At 42.0% G+C, this 22444-nt stretch overlaps 1 protein-coding gene across 6 annotated transcripts in view; it reads left to right on the top strand.

Moving 5' to 3' along the window:
* Positions 1-22444, top strand: part of DCLK1 (doublecortin like kinase 1) — a 338012-nt gene that overhangs the window by 280961 nt on the left and 34607 nt on the right. For all 6 annotated transcript variants that reach the window (XM_036090978.2, XM_036090976.2, XM_036090979.2 and 3 more), the window contains 4 exons: positions 6015-6072; positions 6560-6679; positions 10637-10783; positions 21889-22022. In XM_036090978.2, coding sequence (XP_035946871.1) covers positions 6015-6072; positions 6560-6679; positions 10637-10783; positions 21889-22022 — 459 coding nt within the window. The remainder of the gene's footprint in view (positions 1-6014; positions 6073-6559; positions 6680-10636; positions 10784-21888; positions 22023-22444) is intronic.

Consider the following 22444-nt stretch of genomic DNA (forward strand, 5'->3'; position numbering starts at 1 on the left):
GCCGGTGGCTACTAGATGAAGTGACAACCAATAAAGTCATAGCCCGGATTAAGGTGGCCTCAAACCCTCAGCCCAGTGTTGGATTTGGAACTCACTTCTTGAGCAGCTTCTTGCTCTACAGGGACCTGGTTGGCTAGCAGCTCCTGCTCAGAACTGGTGAGCAGAGCGTTGAAAAGTCAGGGGGAACCTGCTTTCTTCCTTGAGGAAGATTTCACTGCTGGCTTCTGGGGGCTGGCTTCCCTATCACTTCTGTCTGCCCCCAGGGAGGCTGGGCGCCTACTAGTCAGCACTGTGTGAGAATAATGCTCCTTCGCTCAGCTCTACCACTCAGAGAGGATGCCTTGGACTAGAAGCTTTAGCCTTGCAAGATCCGGAGCTTGTTCTTCTCCAGGAGCTTTGATTTAGAAGCGCAGATTCAGCACGTTGGAGCTGGGAGCCTACACAGGGCCTCAGGCATCACTAGGGTCCTGAGTTTGGCCAGTGATTTGCTCTCCTGCCCCCTTTGCCACTCTTAGGAAGATGCCTCCCTCACTGAGGTCACAGAGCCCTCGTGAAGATACCCTTGGGCATTAAGTCTCAAAATTGCTCCCCACCCCACCCCACCCCGCCCAGCATGGTAGCTGGGCTGGAATATTCCCACCAGTTCCAGCAAGCCACTGTAGCAGCCAGTCTTTGTGAGGGATGGGCTTGAGAATGGTAGTGTGAAAAACCCCTTAGGAGTTACTGTGAGGCCACCTTTTCTCCTCTCTGTCCCTCAATCACCCCACTGCCACCAGAGTTTGGCCATTTGTTGCATCACTGCCAAATACAGAAAGTTCTCCATTACTTTCCTAGGCCTCACACCTCCAGAAACAGGAACAACCACTGTTTACTGAGCGTCAACTATATGCAAAGCCCTTATGATATTTCATGTAATTGTCATAATGATCCCATAATATCAATATTGTCTCCATTTTATAGCAGACAAAGAACGCCTTAAAAAGTTAAATGCCCAAGGTTGCTCAGCTAGTAGGTACTTAGGAAGACCTGGGTCCAACACCCACACTTTTGACCATTCTATTGCCGCCAAGAAAGAGTCTCTCAGGAGAACGTAGCTTAGCTGATCTAAAGTGACACACACCGCATTTGTCCCCGTACAAAAAAGATAGACATTAAATCAGGAAAGCCAGTCTTAAGGCAATGGATGGACGTGTGTGTGTGTGTTTATATAATTTTATATTTCACTTATGCTTTTACTGATAGTAAATTCAACTCTTTTTAACTTTTTCCCGCTGTAGCACAAAATCCCATTTTGAGCAGATTGCCATGCCCTTCCTACGTGGGGTATCTGGTGCTCTGCCAGTGTGCGTCATCTGTTGGGACTGGCATGGCAGCTCTGCGCTGTCTCTCCTAGCTAGCGCAGGGGTCACGAGGGCGGCTTCGCCCAGCAGTTACTGGTCTCCCCACAATGGAAATGTCTCATGTCTCCATCCAGAATTAATGTCTTTCTTTCCAGTTTGGATTGTGTTCATTTTGCATGCGTTCACATCTTGGGTTTCATCATATGAACCTTCCGAGTCTACACACCAGATTGCTCCACCAAGTGTTAGTATTCCGCTCCTGCTGAAGGAGGACATATGGCATGTGCCCTCTCTCCCTGGAGGCATCATGAAACATTCTTTTAATATTTTCCAGAGGTCCAAGAAAATAAAAGCAAGCTAAGCATGTTGTGATGGCACACATTGCTTGCGGGTACATCCTGCCATATTTTGAAGGATGCGTCTGTCTTAACAAGAGCAAGCATGTCCCTCCTCTGTTAAGAAGATGCCGTCCCAGAGAAGGTCTTCCTACAACAATGGACGCAATAATAGTGTTGCGTAGGCCTTTTGTTCCATGGTCCCGTCCCAGCATATCCTTTGGTAGTGGCTACCAGGTCCATTTCGATTTCTGCCTCTTCCCCAGTAGTAATTTCTCCAGTGGCCTCAGGAGCCCCTAGGACATGCCAAAGGAAGTGGGTGAACTGAGACTTGCTCTATTCTGAAGCTGTTTTATAGACTACCTGAGGTCCCAAAGAGAACTCCGAGAGCTCAAAAGCACTAGCGAGAGGTCAGAGCAGGAGTAGAGGGCTCGCAATGAGGGGCCTTTCATCTTTGGCTTTCCTGGCTCTTTAAGGACTAATTAGCATACAAGCCAAGGGTACCAGCGGCGCAGTTAAGAGGAGTGACAGTGTCTCCCGTGGCTCTTGGCCCTCCTCTTCACCTGCACTGCATTTTTTAGCAATGTATGCAGGAGAATTGTATTAAAATTCTAGCTGCTCCTGATTCCCTCTCTCCCTCCCTCTCCTATAAACCTGAGGAACTGCTCAAGGAAACTGTGGGCTTGAGCAGTGGGTGTAGGTGGGCTCAAACCCATCCGAACATCCGAACAGGTTGAGACTTCAGGGCCACAAAACCGGGTTGCATCTACCTAGAAAGTCTTCAGAATTCTCAAGAACCTCCAAAACCTCATACCTGTGGTTTGAAGGCATTTCCTTCTGAAGTGTGATTTGGAGGGTGAGTCAGGACGAAGCTGAGCTGAGTCTCAGCTAGTTGGCCGTGCTCTTTCTTCCTTCTTTCCTTCCTGAGGATGCTCTGGCACCGGGCTTGCACTCAAATTCAAAATCAAACTCTACTCCAGAGATGTCTGACCAGACACTCTGGGATGCCTCAGTTCTCTGCTCTCCACAATTACCCCCTTAGGAGGAGGCTGAGATGGGCTTTATTATGATTATGTAGCAAACAAACGGCGGTGTTTACTAACCCCTCTTTGTTGAGGGGTCCCAACTGCCACCATCCTCTGGAATCTTCACAACTCAACCAACATGCTTGGAGCCCCTGCTAGTTCAGGCCATACCCTGGATTCATACGGGGCTACAGAGAGGGACAAGACCCCAGTCCCTCCGCTTGAGAACCAAACCCATAATGGAAAGATGGCCGTGAAATTCATCACATGCTACTATGGGAATGCCTGGGAAGCTGTTTTTCCTTTTACACATAAATTTTTTTAGTACCTTGAAAACCTAGCAAACCTCCCATAACAGCAACAACAAAAAGCACGTTAGTCCAGGACATCCCAAACGATAAGCGTTCTGCTGCCCCCCCGCCCCCCCGTCCCCGGGTGAGGGAGGAGGGTGGGGAGCAGATTGACCCTGGGCTAGAATCACTAAGTTTAAACAAGACAACTTTCTCCAAGCCATTGTATTTTTAGCACAAATATTAAAAATTGGATTTAGTTCAAATTTGTAAAATTTGAAAATTTCTCTCATAATAGTTCAGGCTCTAACCTTGGGTCAAACTTAATAGGAAGAGGACCTTACAAATTGAATTCCCATATAGGATGAAAAAAGCAAACAAAGTTTGTCCAGCCACTGCTGCTGCCTTGGCCGTGGCATTCAAGGCTCTGTGATTTCGTGCTAGGTCAAGAATGTCACTTCAGGGACAAACAAGCGAATGGCCTGTAGTTTCACCAGCAATCCCGGTGTCTAGTATTCTCACCACAACCAGCTGTAGACTCCTTGGGGACAAGGACCAGGTTTTGCTTACCTGTGTCTAAAATGCCCTGGTTTTGTTCATCTCTGTAGCCACCAAAGAACCATGCTCATAACCACTCGCTGAATAATTCCACGGGCACAGAGGTCCTCAGAGTTCGGGTACGCAGGAAGGCAAATACTTTGTTTAAGGTTTTATTTCTTGCCAAGTGTTTTCACTTACCAACTTAAAGCAAGAAGTTAAATTTTTATTCTTATGAAATACATTTAGTACTAACACCTGTTTTCAGGCTTATTTTCCAGACTCAGCTGCTTTCCTATAAACATATACTTCCAATAATTGAGGATTATAACTTTATAGTTCTGCCCTCAAGGAATCAAGAAAGAAAACTTGCAGTATTAATTTTGGTGGTCCTCTACAGGGCTCTCTGTCTGATATAAAATACGGGTCAATCTAACTGAGTGTTGAATCCTATTATGTAAGGTTCTGGGTACGGAACCCATAAAGTCCGCTTTCCTAGTAAGCCCTGAGGCCACTGCAGCCCAGGCTTGCTCACATTTTCCCTTCAGCCCGAGGCTCAGGACATAACCTAGTTTGCCTGGTGTCCTGGCAGCCAACACACCCACTTGCTCCTTGGAGATTCTGCTCCTTGCCCTTCTGGTTCTTGGGGGGACTCAGTCTTCCCAGTCCCACGCCAGCCCTTTGCTTTGAGTCCTGTAATGTTACTTATTCCAGGGAAACAAGAGGATCAAATGGCAACATGGGGAATGACAAAACTAAGAAATCCCCCTTCTCACCAATACTGTCCCGTCATCCGTCCCCTTTGTGGAAGCACAGAATGGAGTGTTACCTCCATCCCAGCTCCTTGGTCCTGCCTGGGATCGCTGGCTTTGATCACAGCGGTCAGTCCAATAGTCTAGTTTTCTCTGTCATCACATGAAACGTTTTAAACCAGATAGGAAAGGGTTCACGGATTCGAATCTCAGATTTGTTTTATTTTAGTTTTCTTAGTGATTCGTGAAAAGCAGAATCCAGAAATCTTCAGCGTTTAGTTTTCCTCTTGACTAAGGGTTTGCAAATTTGCAAACAAACTCTTCAAAAGCTTCTTAAGAAGAGACCACTTAAAGGGACCCTGTGGTCCTTCTATGATGTGAGGAATCTCCTTGCACGTGCATAACTTCACTCTCCCATTTATCTAACACGCAGGGGCCTGGAAGTCAAGTGGGAGAAGCAGTTTTAGCAAATGACATGAAATGGTGTCTAAAATGCCCTCGGGACACACTGCTAATATCTGACCTCTTAATTTATGGGCAGATCACTCTTGCTCTAAACACGTAACTAGGAAATCCCCCCCCCTTTGATTCTCCATACTGAAGATGTTAAAACCCTATTTTAAACTTTTGTTCCTAATCAACCCCACTCCCACTGTATTCATTTGGATCCCTAAAGTTGGCTTTTATCGATGGGTAAAAAGCTAAGCTGTTTTGGTTCCTCACCAGAAATGAAGTGGAAATGCTTGTAAAATAGTGGTTTCTTATGATTATTAAGTATATGTCCTTCGACAATAGAGCTGTCCTTTTTGGCACTACACTATCTTAGAAATGTTAGCACAAGTTAGGAAGCTATTTAAAGGTAGCTATATGACTAAACCCTCCCTCCCACATCCATCACGGAGGAAGGGCAGTGTTGGCTGGGCTGTATATGAAGGAGAGTCCTCAAGAACTCTAGAGTCCTGGTTTTTTGGGGTTTTTTTTAAGATTTATTTATTTGAGAGAGAGAGTGTGTGCCAGGGGGAGGGGCAGAGGGAGAGGGAGAGAGAGAATCCTGAAGCAGACTCCCCACTGAGTGCAGAGCCTGACATGAGGCTCCATCCCAGGACCCTGAGATCATGACCTGAGCCAAAATCAAGAGTCAGAACGCTTTCATTTTATTTTTTTAAGAGTCAGAATGCTTCCCTGAGATCATGACCTGAGCCAAAATCAAGAGTCAGAACGCTTTCATTTTATTTTTTTAAGAGTCAGAATGCTTAACTGACTGAGCCACCTCCCAGGCACCCCAGTAGTGGTGGTTTTATCACAAGTATAACATTAAACAGCTCAGGATGGGGCATCTGGATGGCTCAAGCAGTTAAGCATCTGCCTTTGGCTCAGGTCATGATTCCAGGGTCCTGGGATCGAGTCCCGTATCAGGCTCCCTGCTTAGCAGAGAGTCTGCTTCTCCCTCTGCCTGCCGCTCCACCTGCTTGTGCTCTATCTGTCTTACAAATAAATAAAGAAAATCTTTAAAAAAAACAGCTCAGGATGTTTCTGTGCTAGCATAGTTGTTATCCTTACACTTGGTCAACCCCTTAAGGTTTACATATTTCTTTGTAAAAAGGAAAAAGAGTCTTTTACAAAATATTTATACCAGTTTGATGCAAGGTCTGGGGGTAAGAAATTAATCCTTAGCAAAATGACTCAACAGATTTGAAATTAAGTTTATTTTTTACAAATAACTTTCTCTTTGCAGATCAACCGCTAGGGAGTATGCTCTGAAAATTATCAAGAAAAGCAAATGTCGAGGCAAAGTATGTATAAGGCTTATTGTTATGAAAATATAGTGTTGTGGGGGTGGGGAGGTAGAAACACACAGATCAGTTCCCAAATAAACATAAGTTCACCCCAGGAGTTGCATTTTGGTGGAATACAATGTTATATATTTATTGGAATATAATTTTATAAATATTCTTGGAATAAAAGTTAATTGGAATGATTATATGTTATTTCTGTTCCTTATTGTCGTTTGCTTGCTTCTTAATTTACTTTTGTGATCTAAGTTTCATTCTATCCTTCTATATGTGATTATAGTTATACTGATAGGTTGCAAGCATCATCTGAGGACCTTCAACATCTTTTGGCAATTCTAGGCTGAGTATCAGAATCTGAGATATACTCATCATATTTTACCAAAACATATCTCCTTTGATCCTCAAATAGTATAGCTTCACTCATTGGAGTTAGCTCCTCATATGTTTTGATGTGTATATTGATTAAGGTAACTCTTCCCTTAAACAGGAGCACATGATCCAGAATGAGGTGTCTATTTTAAGAAGAGTGAAGCATCCCAATATTGTTCTTCTGATCGAAGAGATGGATGTGCCAACGGAACTGTATCTTGTCATGGAATTAGTAAAGGTGTGTATCTTGGAAAAAGAAAAAACCCACACAAGGCACCACACTTTCCTATCTGATAGAGAGAGCTGTCTCCTTTATTTCCTTCCACCAATATTTAGTCTCTCATTTCTATGTATTGGCATAATGGGTAAGAGTATTAACACTAGAATTATACTGCAAGCATTCAAGTCCCAGCCTTGACCTATATAGTTTCTGACCTTGGGTATACCTTTCTGTACCTCAGTTTCCCCAAATGTAAAATGAGAGGAATAATATTACCTACCAGGAGTGTTATGGTGAAGGTAAGAGGGATGACTTCCACCATGTACTTTTTTTTTTTAAGGAGGGGGAGGGGCAGAGAGAGAGGGAGAGGAAGAGAAGCAGACTCCTTGCTGAGCATGGTGCCCAATGCGGGGCTCGATCTCACGGCCCTGAGATGGTGACTTGAGCCAAAATCAAGAGCCGGACGCTTTAATTGACTGAGCCACCCAGGCGCCCCCGCTAATGTACTTTCTAATACACAGGAAGTATCACAGAAATGATCATTGTTATCATTGCTGTAGAAATTGTGCACTTTTTCGTGAACTACATCCAAAGGTATCACCCATTCTTATTAAAAAAAAAAAGCTTTAAACTTTTAGTCACCAATGTAATAGAAAAATAGCACTAGAAACTATTCTGCTGCCTTTCAGTAGATGTTACAACCTCGTCCTGTCACATAAAATTACATCTGTATTTTATTAGATCATAGAATATAGACATGGCCATATGTTGATAATCATTGAATCTAAGTTAAAGCTGACTTGCCCATTCCCTCTACTTCCATATTTAAAATTTTCAGTAACTAAAAGTTTTTACAAATTTAATGTTTAGTATTTATGAAGTGCTATTTTTCTCAAGCCTTTTTTCTGTTATGTTAATCTAACTGAAGGTGTAACTAATTTCTACTTTAGTTGTAAAATGTCGTAAATTAGTCACACCACCTCTGCGTCAGCCGTGTGCACCCATCAGCGAGAGCCGCGGGCTCCAGGAACCGTGTTTGGAATCGCACGCCCCAGCTGGTGGCAGGAATCAGCACTGAGGAATGTGGCATTTCCTCTGTAAAGATTTAAGACAAAGACAGCATGTAATAAACTGATCTGTTACTATATAGAAAACTGTTCATTCGAGGGTCCTGTAAGCTTTTATTATTCAGAGTTGCTTTACTTTAGATCTGTTGGCTTTTTTTTTTTTTTTTTTTTTTAGTGGTTATTTATATTTACAGATGAAGCCTGCTTTTTCCTACTTCGTGTTAGGATTTGTCTCTTTCGGAGGGGTGGGACTTGTTTGTTTGTAGTGACACTAGGGTATTGTCACATTTGAGACCAAGGGAGATAAAAAATGGTAAACTGTTATTTCGACAAAGAAAGGTTGATTTCAGTTATTTGGAAGATTTTTATATTGGTGCTTTATGGCCAAATAAAGTTTGGTAATTGCCAATATTGTAAAATATACTTTCTCTAGCACCCAGGATAATATTTTTACAATGACTTTAATTTTGAGAGCAACAAATTCAAACCATTCCTCTTGCTCTTCTGAGTGCTATTAGAAATTGATTAGCCTCCTTTTATTGGCTGATTTTTGAAGAGTTAAGACTAACTTAAACTTGAAGCTGAGAAATGAAAGAGGCAAAGGCTTAAGAGTTTAGAACACATTGTGGTGGGAAAGCCTAGTCTGTCACGCTTAAGTTTAGTCAGGTGACAACAGCTAAGTTACCACTGGGAGGTCCTCACTTCACTCAGCATTCCCTCTGGGTGACCAAGATAGCCTAACAAGGCCAGAGAGTGTCTGCATGGTCCGGCATCGGGACTCGTCCGTTGTACTGCCAGATCATACCCTTAAATTCAGGCTGACCCAGAACTGCTGTGAGGCCAGGTCTGGAAGCATCCCAGGAAGTGAAGGCCAACCCCAGGCTTGACTTGAAAGGCTCCCACAACATTTCCCCCTGACAAATGTAGCTAGGGCCACGCTTCTCCAGAGTCCGGTGGTGTGCCGAAGAGGGCCTGCAGCTGGAGGATAAACAAGGCCTGGATTCTGGAAAACAGTGAAGTAACAGTAATTACAAGTGAAATTCCATAATTAATAAGAACAGGCCTTTGGACTCCTGCCTACAGATGTGTGCACATACACACTGCGTATGTGCTCAGAGGAATGCAGGCCTTGTGTGGGAGGTGGCCCTGCGGCCGGGCCCTAACTGATCAGCAGGAGTCAGAAAGACAAAGGCACTCGAAGGGACCTTCCAGGAAGGGGGCTCTCGGGAGGACAGGTTTGGAACGCAGGGTGATTTTGGCATGTTTTAGTGATGGGGGAAGAATCTCCTACCTGGAGCATAAAGGCGACTCACGGGTCTAGCGAGTGGCAGGAGATGCATCGAGACAGGTTGGAATGAAGAGGGGCGCCCGGACATGGAGAGCCATGGGAAAGGAATGCCGACTTCTTGAGGGGAGAAGGAAAAGGCCAGCATCCCATGCGGGAAGGTAACAGTCCGTTCGCTGGATGCCGTGAATGAAGAGGCCGGAAGCAGTGTAGGTTGTGGGGCCTCATGAGAACCACCCCGGGACAGCGCAACAAAACCTTTCACCCAGCAGATGGAGCGACTGGCTGCGTACGTGGCACGTCTTACCCGCCTTACCGGAAGGACTGGTTGTCTTGTTGGGGACGTGGAAGACGTGAGGTCACAGGATGCCTGGCGCCTACCTAGACAACTAGGACAACGGTGGCATCATTGTGGGTCACCACACACAGCCGCACACCCATCCCACTGCATCGGGGTGCTGCTCATGTAGACCACAGTGAAAATGCTGCCTCCTGGAGAGTCACGGAACCCTCGGGCAGCCTTGCCTTTGAGAGAAACAGAAAGCGGAGAAGGCGTTCATTTTGACGCTCGTGTACGTGTTTAGGTTGGGAACTGCCGAGGCTGAAGGGGCCGCGGGAGAAGCCTCCCGAGCAGAGGTGGTGCAAGGCAACGGAGGACAGGCCAGCTTAGTGAGATTCGAAAACTATCAGCCTGCAAGGCCTATATTTTGCTTTTGCTATTTAAAAAAACAAAAATGAAATCCCTCACCACATTAGGCAACAGATGAACACAGTTGACTCCCGTGCTCAGCTATTTGGTGCATTGTGTGCAAGAACGATGCAAACGTCGTTAGTAAATCAGACCCAACTTTCTGAAAGCGTTTCCAATAAAGAGAACTAAAATTGGAGCCTAAAATCATTCTGTTTCTCCAAATAACAGTAAGTTAGCAAGGAACAAGGGAAACAAAAGTTCAGATGAATAATGGTCCTGGAAAACTTTCTTTGAAATTCCTCCACCCTCCTCCCTCCTCCTCTCTTTTCTCTCTCATCTTTGGAATGACAGTTTCTGGTCCTTTTTCTCTGCTCCTTACAAAGAAGCACATTATTGGAAAAGAAAACACTACACCCACTCCAAGAGAGCACAATCTAGAGAATGAAGGGAACTGAGTGTGTGTGTGTGTGTGTGTGTGTGTGTGTGTGTGTGTGTGTGCGCTTCATAAGGCAGCCGCACATTTTGTTAAGGATGTGGTCTGCAGGATTACCTGTTTCTCATTTTGGGAGGGTTGGGGTTGTGACTTTGAACTTCTGCTGGCCGTTGCGATGAGGCATGTCACACATGCCACCAGGGCACCTGCCAGACCTGGCTCTGTGTCTCCCTCCTGGCTGGGGCTGTGGATATGACTGCATGTCCCAATGGTGGAGAATCCTCCTCCTGCTCCTTTGAGCCATGGAGGAAATGCCCCTGGCTTTCACAGCGGGGAGACAAATTCCCAGGTAGAGTTGCTGGGCCTTTGAGAGGGAAGTGGCAGGGAAAGCTCTGGGAGCCCAGAGATCCTGCGTGCGTCTTCATCTCCTTGAGAATGTGTCAGTTGTCTCTCCAGGACCATCTGCTAATTGCTGCTCCACGTGCCGTTCTGTTCTCAGGGCGGAGACCTCTTTGATGCTATTACTTCAACCAACAAGTACACGGAGCGGGATGCCAGTGGGATGCTCTACAACCTGGCCAGTGCCATCAAATACCTGCATAGCCTGAACATCGTCCACCGGGACATCAAGCCAGAGAACCTACTGGTAAGAGGAATTCGAACCTCAGGCATCTTGAGTTCCAAGCACTCATGAGTGAATATGAATGTTTCTTTTTTTTTTCTTTCCTATTTCCTTTCCTTTCTTTTTTGAAAAGAAATATACTTTAAAGGCTAGTTTCCAGCTGGACTTCAGTGACTAGCTAGAAACGAAGCTTTTAAGTCTATCTGTATGGGTTAATGTGCCGTTAGGAGTACTTGACTAATTATTAACAAATAAAAACCTGAGACAGGGTTGGGGGAATAGAGCTTGGGAAATCTAAGGCTGTGGTTAAGACCTTGGGCTAGACCAAGATAGTCATGAGGAACATTTACATGTATGTTTATTTATCTACAGCACTTTGATGTTAAAAGTTTTTACTTGGAAAAAAAAAAGGAAGCCCTTAGTCTCCCAAATTTACTTTTCCGTAATATGATCTAAAAGCTAAGACAATAAGTCATGAGTTTTAAAGACACCAGCCCTTCAGCTTAAAAATAATCACAATGAAGACTGATTTTAAAAATCAGAGACATCCCTATCCCCCTTTAAGGCTATTTGTTTTACTTTTCATGAACTCCATGTCTCTGGGGAAACACTAGGAGTTCTTTACCCAAGCAAATGAGGATCCTTTCCTAGTCCAGTTGTTAAGGGGACAGTATTGGAAAGAATTGAGGAGACAGAGACTGGGCGTTTGGGGAACTGTCACTGGTGAATATGGGAGTAACATAAATTTTGCTGGCTATCCAGGCTGGAATTTTAATGAAATCTATTCATTTTCTCCCCCCCACCCCAAGTTGCTAGTTCTTCTTTCACTTTCATTACCCAGGCCCAAGAGTCACGTATTATATATTACTGTTAGTTTGTCCATCTCTTCAGAAATCTGGGAATTGAGGATTCTCTTTCAAAAGAAGTGTTTCTCCAAGGGTGGTCTAAAGACTCCCTGCATCTGAACTACTCCCAGATGCCTGTTAAAAATGCAAATTTCTGAGCCTCCCTGCAGCCCTAGCAAATCAGAATCTGGTGACTGGTGACAGGGTACAGATCTTCCTTGAAACAAGCTCCCCCACGTGACCCAAATGAGCTTCCAAGTCGAGAAGCAGATGAGCAACCCAACTCTCACGGCACAAGAAGGGCTGATGAAGTCTGCTAAGATGGCGACCCACCCATGGGCTAGCCCTGCGCTTTACGCTCATGATCTCACTTAATCCTCACAACAGCTGTATGGGGTAGGTTCTATTACTGTCCCATTTCACAGGTAAGGAAACTGAGTGCCTAGAAGTTCAAAGACCTGTGCAAAGCCATTATAACTCATATGTGGAAGAACTAAGATCTCAATTTAGCTCTGTCCTACTACAGAGCCCAAGATTTTAACCACTAGACGACACAAAGCTGTGCATTAGGGAGATTTATTGCGTGCTGGCTCTGTGCCAGGTTGTGCCAGGGAACAGAGAGACAGATGCCTTCATGGAGTTGACATTCAAGTAGGAAGAATAGGCATTCAAGAAATAAATACACAAGCAGTTAGTTCGCTGTAATTATGTTCATAAACTTGCAGCTACTGGCTAATGAAGGGAGCTGAGGTCAAGCGACCGAGTTCTGACTTAATTGCTCCTCAAATTCCACGTCTCCGCAGTAGCCTGAACATTCTCTTCTGCGTAGTTGCCTCCATAACCTGCAGCAGTTTTCTCTTGTCTGCATTCATTATTCCTATGTCCTGAATTATGTAGGATCATCTCGTGGGAACAGACTCACAATTGGCCTTTGTTTCAAAACTTCTCTAAACCCCGAAGTTCAGTGATTGAAAATTAAAGTTTAGTTTCCTCCCCTCCACTTTGCGGTTTGGTTTTGCATGACATTGTCCACTTGCTTCTCACCAGAGCGTTATCTGTTTCTGTTAAATGCCATACGTGATTACTTAGCAGGGTAGTTTTTCTAAAATTACAGTTTGCATGACACTTTGAAAATATTGTGCTCATTCTAACATATTTTACTTTTTAAATTACCCAAAAAGAAAAACGTTCACTCTTTTTTTTCCTTTCTCTTCTAATGTGAGAATGTGAAATACGCACACCATTGAAATCATTTGCAATATAGGTTTAAAATATATATATGAGCTAAAGTAATTCTGCTTCTCCAGTATAGTAATTTCTTACTCTCAGGAAGTAATAAGGGTTGGTGAGCTTTGCAGGAATAAATCTATTATAGTATAAAATAGGTAGAAGAATAGAAGAAGTTGAGCAGAATTAGGACGACATCACTAATTGAACTTGAGACTTCTGTTAATTTCACATTCTGTTGACCTTTATGTGGAAATAAGAGAGAATCGTCATGGGAGGCACATTCACATCCCAAGGATTTATAGTCAGATGGACCAAAGTTCAAAACCAAGTGCTTCACTCTTCCAGTGGCTGGTCTTATGACCTTGAACAAGTTTCTTAACTCCTTTGAGCCTCCTTTAGGGGGATTTTATGAAGATAAAGAGATAACATGGAACTATTAGCTTCCTTCCTTTTTACTCCTCTTTTATTTGTAATAAAAATTAAAGTATTCCTAAAAATAAAACTGTTTCACAACAAATTGTATGTTGTAAAAATCATCTTGCATCTTTTTTGACATTGCTTTTAAAATTTTACTATTCACCCGTGCATGGAATTGCCATCTCCTCACAAAATGTAGAGCCGGAGATTATTTTTGAAAAATGCTATGACAAATTTCGTGTAAAGATTTTGAGTCCATTTTCTTACTACCAAATAAATAAATTTACCAAATAAATAAAAAGGCCTCACTACACACTTTGCATTACTCTTTTATTAAGGGACCTCAAAAAAGCCTAAATTGTTGGGTTGCTAACAAGATTTTTGCCAGTTTAGTGTTTAATGTTTGTTATAACTAAGTATTATTTTTAAGTTATAGATTTCATTTTATATATTATCATATATGTAGAACTTCCAGAATTTTTTATTTGTAAATTCTTATAGAACTATATAAAAATGTTGTAGCTTGGCCTTAAGGATCTATATTGATCCATTCAAGTCTAAGTATTTGTCAGGTCCAGGTCTTTTAATGAGAAAACATGATTTGATTTACAGTGATGTATCTAGACACAGATGGTGTGAAAACTGGGAATTGACCCAATATAAATACCCCCTATAATTTTATTATTGTATCATTCTAAGTTTTTGTCTTGTTTGTTTTCTTTTGTTTTTGTTGTCACAAGTTAATCATGCCAGTGATCTTACATGGTTCTTTTTGCTCTGTCAGCCCTGGAGCTTAATGATCATACGGATGAGTGACCAGTGGGATGAGAGGGTGGATGAGATGGAAGAGTGAGTAAATGAGTGACACTTCTTCACAGACTAGAGGACAGACCCAACATGACAGATCCAAGCCATTCTTCAACTCATTCATTACACTGAGGGCTCACATGGGCCTCAGTCTAAATGCCACTGAGTGGGGGAAGTGCAGTGTTTCCCTCGCTGTACTTATGCGCAGTGTGCGTGTGTGTGTGTGTGTGTGTGTGTGTGATAGTATATAACTAAAAGAGACTTTTTGCTTTTTAAAAAACAAACCAAACCACCAAAACCATCCTACTGAGATCAATCACCTTTAGTTGGCAGGAGTCACCACTAGATGGCAAGCTTGCACCCTTGGCAGGAAAAATTCTCAGTAGGAGCCTGAGTTTTCTTCTAAGGAGCTGGGAGGGTCTTTTAAAATGTGTATGCGGGTGCTACCTTCTTAGGAAAATTAAAGTATTTACTGGCAAAAATATAATTTGCATCACTAGTTTTTATTAGATTCCAGAAATAAATGGGAATTTTCTTGAAATACAGAAGTTTATGTTCAAAAAACTTTTTCCTTCTAAACTCCCCAGTACTTTCTGGGAGAAAGCAGTTTCTCAGAGAGTCTGCCTGTCTTGGTCAGAAATTTTCTTTTAGAAACTTTCTAGCCAGGTGTTTGTACCTGCTCCTGGCTGCCCATCAAAATGGCATGCCTAGCACATGACCCTCATTTTCACTAACTGGATTATATGTAGCAGTAAGGTATCGTGTTCTCTCCAAGTGATGACCATGTGTGACCTAGAGCTGATGTGCTCCAGCACCTCTTGGTTTCCATGTCAAGCCGGCCCCAAGCCCACAAGATGGCAGATTTCCTTCTGCCTTAATCCCATGACCCTTAACAAATAAGTCCATTTTGTGATAAGATAGCTAACTACACTGGTACACAAGGCAAGTGCCACCGATAGACTGCATCTAGAAGTCATAGGCAAAAGCACGGTTGAGTAGATCTGTAGTCAGTCCACTGTCTTATGATCTTGAGCCAGCAGAGTGTTGATTAATGGTTGGGGGACCCAGAAGAAGGGAGCCAGGGGCCTCTCAGGACTCTGTCACTAGCCCTGGCCTAATCAGCATTATTAGTGATGCGAAATGAAGATGTATTATAGCAAGTGACAAACTTGAGATCCAAAAGTATCTTTGGCTCTGTGAGGGTCCCAAATCAGTAGGATGAAATTTGACAAGAGAGACGCATAAATCCCAGTGGACTAAGTGGTTTTGGTGTAATTGTTTTAATGATCATTGCAGCAAAGCAGTAATGGAGAAACTTGGCCAGACCAAGTCAAAGGCTATTAGTTGACCATAAATTCAGGGTGAGCCTCAGTGGGATATGACTGCTAAAAAGTGCCCCTCAATTCCTTTCACTGAAAGAGTGCTGCCATCGAGAGAGTCCTCTGCCTTGCTCATGCCAGTTACCCCTATGGCGAGGAATGTGAGCACGTCATGGCAGGGGCCTGGAGTTCAGCCCACAGAGGGATGGAGAAAGTGGAGCATGGTGGCTCTGGTTAAATATATGAAACACTGCCAGATGGAAGATGGGAAAGCTTTTCTGTGCTGTACTGAACTCCGACTAAAGAGAAGACGTTACTGGATGAGAGGTTCAAGGTTGATGTAAGAAAAAACTTTCTAACAGTTGCACCTGTTTGCAAATTAAAGGGCCTTTACTACACATAGCTTGTGGTCATTGAAAATGTCCAAGCAGAAACTGAATGATCATTTTTTATAGGTGTTTAGAAAAAAAAACCTCTGCTCTCCGAATTTGGATAAAAGTTAAGGGAAAAATAGAAGCAAAACAACATTTTCCCAAAACATTGTTTAGTACAATAATATACCAGTTTCTTTACTAGCACCTTTGCTGAGGGCCCTCTTCCCAGGACCTGTGATTGCACGTGGGAGAAGACAGGAACGTGTAGTGTGTTGCCTTGGTGGCCTGGGTCTGTCTGCTCCCCTGCTCATCCCTTCTGCCGTTAAGGACTGAAATACTACCACTCATCTCATTTAAAATGACATGGTCTTATTGGACTAGCAAAGATTAATAAATAATAGCATATAGTGTTGGAAAAGTTATTAGGATACCAATCATCTCCTATGTGTTGATGTAAGAGTAACTTTGTAGAAGCTTTCTGAAAGGTAATTTGGTGATAAAGAACTGGAACCTTAAATAGTATGAGTATCCTATGACCAAATAATTCTACTTCTGGAGATGGAACCTAAAGAAAAAAAATTTAGATCTGTATACATATATAGGGATGTTCATCTCAGTGGTTTTTAGTATGAAAAAGTATAAAACTACTTATTTCAGGGCACTAATTAGTTAAATAATGGCGTGATGATGGGGGAGGAGGACATGGTTAAAATCTTGGACTTGGACGTACTTAAGCTTATGTTCTTGCTCTGCCACTTACTAGCTGGGCGACGTAACAGTGCAACATCTCTGAGACTCAATTTTCTCATCTGCAAAATATCAGTAAGATGACTTAATAGGTTGTTGTGAAGATCCAATAGGATAATGAGCATGAGCTCCTCCACACAATGCCTGACATATCCTGTGTGCTCAGTAAATAGCAGCCGTAGTCGTTGTTGGGATTATTATTACACTGCACCCATACAATGGAATATCCAGTAGCCACTGAAAATCGTGTTGTAGATACATGCATATTCACTCAGGATTTATATTGTCCAGTGGAAAAAGAAAAGCAGAAGAGAGAGGTAAAGAAAGGGCTGGAAGTTCATACCCCAAAATGTTAACGATGGTTATTTCTAGGTGTCAAGATTATGGGTGAGCTTAATTCCTTTCCCTCTATAATTATCTGTCTTTTCTAATTTTCCTACAATGACATGCTGGATATTACTTGTGTGACAAAAATGTAATATGAGTTTTAAAAAGAGCAATGGCACTGAGTTCCCACAGTCTTTGCAAAAGGCTGGTATGTGCAATGGGCTCCCAGGATCCGGAACGTGCCGGTCTTACTGCCACTGCGTAGAACTCCTCCTTAGATGGTTTCATGACTATTTTAAAGTAGGATGGGAATTGGGTTTCCTGGAGTTCCCACTCATCCTCCCATCTTCCCAGATATCTCTACAGTAATACTTTGAAAGCTATTTTATTTCTCCCTCTGATATTGTTACCTCTCTTCTGACTTCTATACAATGTTGACTCTTCTTATTTCATTTAACGTTTGATTTCACAAAGATTTTACACGTGGGTATAAAGTGGGTTTGGTTTTTTTAAGAATTAATTTTTTTTCCCCCGGGAGATTTAATTTTAAAGTATGTGGACCCTAAAGTGCATTTTGTAAAATAATTTCCTGCATTAATGTTGTTTTACTTCACTTCTTTAAGAGTAAAGATTTAAATTTAATTCATTTTCCTTAGAAAGGACTATAAAGGCCATATACCATGGCCAGAGGAAAATCAATGTCTTTTTAAAGGGATACCATAGTTGTGAAAAAGTATATTGACTTTTTTTCATGGCTTTGTCAATTTCATGCCACTTTTGTTCAGTTCTATTTGGTGAAATTATTTTTTAGTACCTATTGAGCTTCGCTGTGAAAAATATTTCCGTGGATACTAATGATTCATTAGCCAGCATTTCAACAGGGTTATCCTTGAATTCACGGCAGCGCTGAGAATTATGTTTGTTCCAACACATCTGTTATATTAGTCAGGTTTTAGTTCTCTATTATGGGAATCTCAGAAACCATTTGCCTGGGTTCAGGTTATCTGTGAATTTTCATATTATTTTATGGCCACCAGCTGCATTTTATGACTATATATTAAATTTTTTTTGTTTTTCAAATAACTTTTCCAAATGGTCTCAGTTTCTAATCCAAAGGAAATCAGGCCTATGCCCAGACATCTACTGTTCAGCAAGTTACAGCTACTGCAAAACCCCAAATAAACGAAAAAGAAACAAAAAGAAAACTCTTCTTCAAAAAGGAAAAACGCTGTGTAAAATGCCAGTGTGCCAAAAACCTAATACCTGACCTTTCCCTATATCTATTCTTGCTGGGACATGCCTTCAGCTTTTAATTGGAACCTTTTTTCATAATTGTTGCCATTTAACACATTTAGTCTGTCAAATCATGGGATGTCTTTATAGCCATATAATAAACCCTAGAGAACAACTTCTCTGACTGTAGCCATCTGCAATGATCACAAAAGTAGCTTACAAAATACTGACAATCTTTATGGTAATAGGATACATATGGCAGCCCACAATTATGTGTAGCTGCATCCAATTAGTGTTGTACAATTACACAGTTTTATTGCTTAGTTAAAACAGTGAAAGCACTACATACTGGTAATTTGCACTAATCCCCGTCTCTTTAATAGCCCCTCAGTGTTTAAAATGTGGGGGAACAGCTATAGTATTTAAAGGGCTTGGGATGAACATTAAATTATATCTCATGTTGTGAATACTCATTGATTGGCAATCAGTGGACTCCCACCTCACTTGTGGGTCATGTTTTATGGAGGCTTTAAAATACAGTCATAGCAAGAAGTTCTTTTTTTTTTTTTTTTTTTTTTTTTAACACCAGAAGCCCACTTGCTGGATCGGGCTGCCCAAGCCTGTGCTTGCAGCCTGTTAATGTCCTTCCTGGAACATGGTCAGGACGGGGATACATCCAGAGGAACAAAGTCAGAATCGGTTCAGGGAGCAGTATATGCCAGGGACTCCACATTTTAAATGTGAACTTGTTAGAGGTGTGTCCCATTCCTAACTTTTAATTAAAAACTTAGTTCAAAGTAAATTTATAGCTGCCATTTGGGAAAATACTTTCTGGAGAGGGTTTTGTGTGTGAGTGTGTGTGTGTGTGTGTGTGTGTGTGTGTGTGTGCTCACGCATGCGTGTGTGTTTGAAACAGATGTATTTAGCAATCTGTGATTTTAACAGAGTTTTAATTACATTTTTAAATGGCCTCACTTGTGCCCCTCTGTAAGTGGCTTGGTAAGAGATAAGGGTGAGCCCAGCTCAGGTTGCAGCAAGTGCTAACAGGGAACCCCATTTGTGAGGTGGTCTCATTACACTGCTTAGGAAAGGTGCTCTCCCATTGGAGGAGAGGAAACACTGGAATATATTCTTCTGTATCCTTCTCCCAAAGTGTTGACAGAGAAAAACCCAAAGCAACCTTGTTTCCTGCCCTGCCTGACAGTAAGTAAGTTAAACAGAATTCCAAACAAGAGGCCTGGACATTTATTCACCTGCAAAAACATTTTGCTGAAGCACTGCTAATGTAGTTGTGTCCAGAAATGTTTTCAATTACATGGATTAGGCCTTTGTCTCTCGTTCTTTTTGTCTATCATAAGCATCACGCTAACCTCTTTATATTCATGAAAATTCTGTATGCTTTTTCAAAGCAGAGGAAGGGGACATTGTGGAAGTGATAGAAAAAGAACATTAAAAGGATAGATTCTGTGTGTTTTATTTAAATGTTGTTGGTTTATTTGAAAGAATTATTATTTTTATGTAATCCTAATTTTCTTTATTTTAGGTTAGACTTTTTTGGTGCTTTTTTCCCCCTTAGGAATTGAAACTTTGAACTTCATTGCTCAGTATATTAAATACAACTGGCATATGGCTCTATGTGAGGTGGAATTCCTGTTTAAATGTAGACGCTTGAAAATAAAACCTTTGCTATGTGTAGGGGAATTACGTGGTCATATTCAGAACCAAAATGTGACTTATGACTGGATCTGCCAACATCTCCTTTCGTCCAACTTTTGAATACAGTTAGGGGATTATAGATAGTATGTTTAGAGGAAACCCACAAAATTCCTGTGTAAATGGAGTTGTGTAAACTCAAATCTGCATGACCTCCCAAAACACGGCCCGTGGATGTTTGGACCTAACAGAACATCAAAGCCAGAGATTATTTTGCATTTTAGGAACGTTATTGCTAACAAAATGGAATTAAGGAAGTAAACAATTCTGCTCTGTCCGGGAAGTCAACTAGATAATTTTCTAGATGTTTCCATCTCAGGATTCTGTTCATGAAAAACATTTGCTTGTCACTTGGATGGCCGGAATGGTGGAGGTGCTAAGGCTACGATTTAGGGATTTTTTTGCCCAAGAACGTTTAGGCTGGGGGTGACATTGTGCTTTGCAGCTCTCATGTTTCAGCATCCCTAACTCAAACTTGGTCCTGCTGATGGGCTGGAGAGCTGTGTTGTTAAAGGAGGGAGGACAGTGTCCATCCCAGATGACAACTGGGCAAAGCCACATCTACGAGGGATACACAGCTGTCTTTGCCCTAACAGCCTATGTGCAGGTGACCCCACAAGCCTCTGGGCACCTGCCCAAGGGCCCAAACTAGATGGTGGTCAAGCCCTTAAGGAGAAGACTCCACGTTCTGAGTGTGGAGAAAATGTAAAAGAATATTTTCTGCACAGAAAAGACACGGTCTCTCCAGAAGGGAAGATCCGACTCCCTGCCTCTGCCAAAACAGTTAGATCCAAATGATCGATGCTGATGCTGCCGCTTAGCTGGCCAAACATCTGCACTTGAAACTGCAGGGAAATGGGAAGTTAATCTACTTTCTCCAAAGAAAGGGAGACGTGGTGTGTGTTCATGGTAGTGGGGCTCCTGATGTGTGGAGATGCGTCTTGCTGTGCTAGAGATTCAGGCTGCTCTATCAAGTACAGATGATCACAAGGCGACAAGAGAAGAACATGCAGGCTTCTACTTGCTGGATGAATTATTTTGATGTATGTGGAAAACTTCACCATGTCCTCAAGGCATCTCCTGCCTTTACTGGGAATACTAGCTTTCTACTGTGGTTTTCTTTATCTTATTGATTCCAATGGAGGACCCTGAATTAGAATTCTGAATGCCCTTTGATCTTTTCTTTGAAACAGTAGAAGTGGTTTGGGATACGCTTTAGAGCAAACCCATTTGGTTTGATCATGGGCTGGAATTAAAGCGGTATAAACACTTGCCTATGGTCACATGCATCCTTTTCTTGATTTGTTGGGTGAAAGACTAGAGACTTTTACTGCCTTAATAAGGAAACCTGGACTGAATGCTGACTCTGCACCTGATAAATCTTTCCAAATTGCCACAGGTGAAATGAAATGTTAATATCCCTTTCAATTATTAATAAAAAAAATGTAAATAGATTTTGTTGGAAATGTGGGCCACTGAAAATGAAGTATTTTAATATACGTGTAGATTTTTTTGTTCAATTACTAAAGAACTGTATTTTTAAAGCGTCTTACATATTAAAATGGAGAGGTAATTACTTTCATAAATTGGAAGTACTGCACTAGAGACTTTCTATATTTCATTGTATTACACAAATCAATTTTAATTGTAGAAAACATTAAATACAGATAAGCAAAGAGAAAAAAAAATCTCTCATAATCCTACCACCCAGAGACAGACACACTAACACTGTGTTCTTTCAGACATTTTTCTTTGCATGTATTTTTTTCTTTAGCACACCTTTTATGCAAACCAGTCTGAAATCTGACCTTTGCCAAAATAATTTATTTCAATAGACATAAACCCACATCACCACGTTAATGGTAATGTAGCATCCCACTGTATCAACACACCGTCATTTATTATTGAATTTCCATTTGCTGGTTGTTCACCATGTTTCCAATTCTGCAGTAATCTAAAAAAAAGATATTCTTATACGTATACCATTGCATAATTGCCTGTTTTTTTCACTTTATGATAAATACCTTAAATTTAAGCCACAATGCCTCTCATTCCTTCAAGAAAGAGCTTTTGAGCTCTTGGTTGTAAGGCGATCCCACTCTTTACTTTTACTTTAGGTGTACGAACACCAAGATGGCAGCAAATCGCTGAAGCTGGGTGACTTTGGACTGGCCACCATTGTAGACGGGCCCCTGTACACGGTCTGTGGCACCCCAACATACGTGGCTCCAGAGATCATCGCGGAAACTGGGTAAGTGCTTCTGTGGTTGACTGGAGTGCTGTGCTCGCCAAAGAACCAGTCTGCTTCAGAAATAGGAGAAAGCCACCCCGTCCCATCCAGACAGAATTAGCTGTCAGATTTCTTGCAACTTTTTTTTTTTTAACTTTAAATTGAGAGCCACTTTCTCCGTTTCCCCAGTCAAGTTGCCAATTACTGCAATCTTGTTCAAGGCTTCCACGTGGCCTTTGTTAAAGGTAGAACAGCAGTTATTAACCCCAGAGTAAAAAATGTTCAGACTAACAGAGAAACATATAGCGATAACATTAACTCGCTTTTGGATAAAAGAAACAGACACTGCTGTGTGCGGTGATTACAGTCTCCTGTGGTTATTTCTCTCAGCTGTCCTTATTCTCCTGTCCCAGTCTCATTTTGGCCGTCTTGGCAGTCCATTG

This window comes from Halichoerus grypus, chromosome 4 (assembly GCF_964656455.1).
Source record: "Halichoerus grypus chromosome 4, mHalGry1.hap1.1, whole genome shotgun sequence".
In the NCBI taxonomy this organism is placed as follows: Eukaryota; Metazoa; Chordata; class Mammalia; order Carnivora; family Phocidae; genus Halichoerus; species Halichoerus grypus.